Here is a 4051-nt window from a genome sequence, read left to right as displayed (position 1 = left end):
AGGCACTTGCCAGGCTTTATTATGGAGAACTTGAAGACTACAAGGAAGCTGAATTTTGGGCAAAAGAGGAAATAAAACGAGACCCCAAAAAATCCGTTATTGCTGACACGTTGGGCCAAGTTCATAAAAACCATCTGAGGAACAATAAGCTTTCAATTGAACCAAGAGAACTGTTGCAGTTGGCCCAGAAGGCCATTGAAGCTTTTGAGCATGAAGAAAAACTTGCTGAAGAGGAACACAGGAAAAGTTTGACAGAAGATGAGAAATCTAAAGTCCTGTGGGGTTTAAACACCAGAGGGCAGTTTGGTTTCCTGCAGGTCTGTAACATTCTCTTTGACTTACTCCTCATCCAAAATAAGACTTGGAAGGAAGTGCTTACAAAGAATGTGCCGATGGGCTCAGTCCTGGAATCACTGGGAGACAACAAACTCTTTAGGTTCAGGGACCTCATAGAGAATCTCAGGAAGAAAGTTGAGAAAAAAATGGAATTCTTCGACACCTTCCTCATTTATTCACAGTCTGTCCTGAGAAAAGACAAAGCTTATGTTTCTAGAGAAGCTTCAGCATGCTACAAAAAGTATGTTGGAGACTCTGTCCCTGAACACAATGACAGACTCCAACAGACTTTCCAAAAACTGAAGCAGAAACTGGCCATCACCTCTGCTGGGGTCCTCTCATGTCTAGACCGAACATGCACCTCACACATTGAATATATCATAGAGTGGTGGAGGGAAATTTCACAAGGAAAAAACTCAAATACTGATGCTTTTGTCAACTTTGTACTTGCAACGATCATGCTTGCAAACAAAAACAAGCCAATATCCAGTTATGATTATAAAAATGCTTTAAAGCTAAGAAAGCCACCGTCCTCTGTCACACAAGCAGAATATCATCTTCTCTCTCTGCTTCTGTCTTGGCCTACAAATGAAGACAAACCAGTTCCTGATCTCTATCAGTTAATAAAAAGTGCAAGTCATGCTTATGAGCGAGAATACAAGACGATGTTTAGATCAAGATACCTCCGACCTCTGTTTTTTCTTGGACCAGGCGTAAGCTTGAACAGATTTGTTCACCGACGGGTTCTTGAGATCTTGTGGACCAAAGATGCACTGCAAGAATCAAACACAAACTGGAAGAATGAGAGCATCTTCAGAGATTCCATAGTTGAAGAACGCCTTCTCAAAGTTGAAGGAGCGGTGCGAAACTACAGAGTCTATGCAAGATTCAGAGGCACCGAAGTTGAGGTAGACGCAAACCGAAGGGATTGTCTCTGCAGATCAGGTCATGTCTCCTTCTACCTTGGATTTACCATCAAAGGTCCAGTAGCCTTCAGCATTCGGAGAAGAGAACTGGTGACCGAGGGTAAGAAAACTACTCACTACAAAGAAAATACTACATATTTCTTTACAATGTCGTGTGATGGGATTTAAGACCTACATGCATTAGTATCTCAGAGTTGACCCTTTAAAAATTGTCAAAGTAGACATGTTACTCTGGCACTTAATTTTTGGGCAGGGTCCCAGGGTCACAACTTTTGCTAAGTTTGAAGAAACAAATTGCCACTTTGTCTTGTTTCTTGTTTAATTTCTGGAGTAAAAGCAGTTCTCTGAAGACCTGAGGGGTCTAGATGATTCTGACAAGGAACTCAGAAATGCATTTCCACTCAAAATCTTTTACTGCGTTAAAGACAAATAGAAGAGTTTCTTAATCAATTATTTGATAAACACCAATCAAGTACAGTGATTTAAGTCCTTGTTTGATGTGATCCATTTTTCTAGATTTGGTCAGGATAAGTATTTTACTTTACAGACATCTTCATAGAAAGTATTACAACATACTAAAAATAAGAGCATCTGTTTTTCTTTGTCTTGTATCTCGTATCATGAGACATTAATCTCATGATCTGTGGTGTTTAGCCATATTGAATCTATTTGACCCCTCCCACTTTTATGGCAAGAAATTATGGTTTTTCCACCATTTCTATCAGACTATGGAGGAAATTTGAACCATCCACTCACTGCTACCATGGACACACTGACCCATTGAGTCTAATGGACTAGGGTTATGCGTTGGCATATAAAATTGTGTGTTGTCAGCGTACATATGGAAGTAAAGCCAGGACACTGACTGCAGCTGAAGGTGGTGGCTCAGGGGTCACCACACACATACAAATATGGACTGACCAGGAAACATGCCTCACCTGAGCTCTATGGAGAATCACTAATAGGACGGTGAGAGACACAAGACCCAACAATCCATAAGAGATGGAGGCTGTGATTATTTCAAGATAAAAACAGGCTGATGCAGTGGTTCATGCTCAAGGAGACTCAACCAACCAACACTGTTTAACACATACAGTATTTTTCAGAAGGCCAACTACTTGGTTTTGTTGAAAATGTGTTAATTTATTTTATGCAATATTGATAGTATCTGAGAAAATTGAATGTAGGTCTAGTTATAAGCCGTAATCAAAACAACCAGACATGCTTCAAATATATTCCAGTGTTTATAATAAATCCATTCAAAATTGAATTTCCTTTTTGAACAGAGTTACTGAAAAGTTAAATTTTTAATTTATTGAGATCCAACTGTATGTACTGTATGAAAAGTTTTTGCTTTGTAATATATATATATATATATATATATATATATATATATATATATATATATATATGGCTATCATCAATTCTGAGTTTTTCCTTGTTCTTCATTTTAGGAGACCAAAAAATAAAAACCCCTGATGGTAAGAAAATACCATTTGTTCCGACTTTAACTGCTTTTTCAAGTGCATTTGTGATGCTAAGACTACAATAATCACTAACATTTGCTCTCCTTATAATTGTGACTGTCCTTCTGAAGAAGTGTTTCTATTGTTGTATGATTGCAGCAAGCAGCAATGGAATGACTGAAACAGGACAGAAGCAAGGTGCTGATGTGGTCTAGTTAAAGACCAGAGATGAGCCTGAGAGGACTGTAGTGGGAACGAAGTCCGAAATCTGTGAATGAATGGACACAAAGTTAGAAAGAAGAGCGTGAATACATTTCACTGTTACTTTACGTGACACTGCAATGATGTCTCTTAAAGGTGGTTATGCAATGCACTGAGTTTTGTATTGTTTGTGATTTGTTTTTTGTGAAATAATTACTCAAAAAGATGTCATGATTTACGTTACATGGAAGACTGTTTTGTTTTGGGTCTTGGGGAGGATTTTCTTAAATGTATTTTTTATTATTACAACAGAGAAAAAAAGAGGTACTCACATTTTTATATTGTCCTAATATCATTTCCCAAATACATCTACTTCTTTTACCAAATGTTCAGTATTATTATTAATTGAATTTGCCTATTGTATTGACCCATGTTTTTTTTTTACATACATGCAAAGCTAGTGCAAATCTTTGTTATATCTTTGTATTCTGTTTCATTTAGATTTTTTACTACATCAAGCTCGTAAACTTGTGTAATGACACTAACATGTTTTCTGACACGTAAAGCCAAAAACACCTCTGTCCATAAAAATGAAAGCAGAACTTATAATCATTTAAACACTATTCATTTCTTCCATGAAAATGTAAACATTTCACCAGACACTTGAGCAGCAGGCTACCGTTACCGCTCATTAAAACAGATTCATTTCTCCTGGAGAGCAAGTCAATTAAAAACACTCATTTAATGTATGCTGTATGCCTTTAATATATGACAGAGTACACTAATAAAAGTGTGAAAAATAACTGATTTCCTGTTTATCTTATAAATGTGTGATAAAATATAATTGATTACTAAAACACACAATCAACCTTCTATGGTTGATGGTGTGCAGTGATTCATGCAAAAGGAGACTCAACCAACCAACACTGTTCAACACAGTGTTACACTCACACAATTACACTTGTAACCAGAGTTCCCACCTGCCTCAGTGGTTGTCTTAAGTAAAACAGTACAAAAATAAAGTCAAAGAGCTTCAAACCTCTTTAAAAAACCTCGAGAGGGACTCAAAACTGCAGGTTGAGAAGATTGAAGCAGAAAAAAAGGCAATTGATGTCTCAAATG

General features: G+C 37.1%; 1 protein-coding gene across 1 annotated transcript; it reads left to right on the top strand.

The window, feature by feature from the left end:
- Positions 1-6: 6 nt before the first annotated feature.
- LOC106943377 (sterile alpha motif domain-containing protein 9-like) lies at positions 7-4036 on the top strand. The gene is made up of 3 exons (XM_015026686.1): positions 7-1362; positions 2717-2743; positions 2888-4036. Exons 1-3 carry the CDS (start codon positions 393-395, stop codon positions 2941-2943), a joined length of 1053 nt encoding a protein of 350 aa, XP_014882172.1. The 5' UTR covers positions 7-392; the 3' UTR covers positions 2944-4036.
- Positions 4037-4051: the final 15 nt, after the last annotated feature.

Source organism: Poecilia latipinna, unplaced genomic scaffold, assembly GCF_001443285.1.
Source record: "Poecilia latipinna isolate Pla-1442-1.1 unplaced genomic scaffold, P_latipinna-1.0 Scaffold5218, whole genome shotgun sequence".
Classification (NCBI taxonomy): domain Eukaryota; kingdom Metazoa; phylum Chordata; class Actinopteri; order Cyprinodontiformes; family Poeciliidae; genus Poecilia; species Poecilia latipinna.
This window is presented reverse-complemented; position numbering and strand designations above follow the sequence as displayed.

What these genes read in the sequence shown, in the direction of transcription:
- LOC106943377 (XM_015026686.1), top strand. Translation starts at nt 393, where the DNA reads ATGGGCTCAGTCCTGGAATCACTGGGAGACAACAAACTCTTTAGGTTC. An exon ending in AAGAGAACTGGTGACCGAGG is followed by an intron (nt 1,363 to 2,716) that starts GTAAGAAAACTA and finishes TCTTCATTTTAG; the next exon opens with GAGACCAAAAAATAAAAACC. An exon ending in AAAAATAAAAACCCCTGATG is followed by an intron (nt 2,744 to 2,887) that starts GTAAGAAAATAC and finishes GTATGATTGCAG; the next exon opens with CAAGCAGCAATGGAATGACT.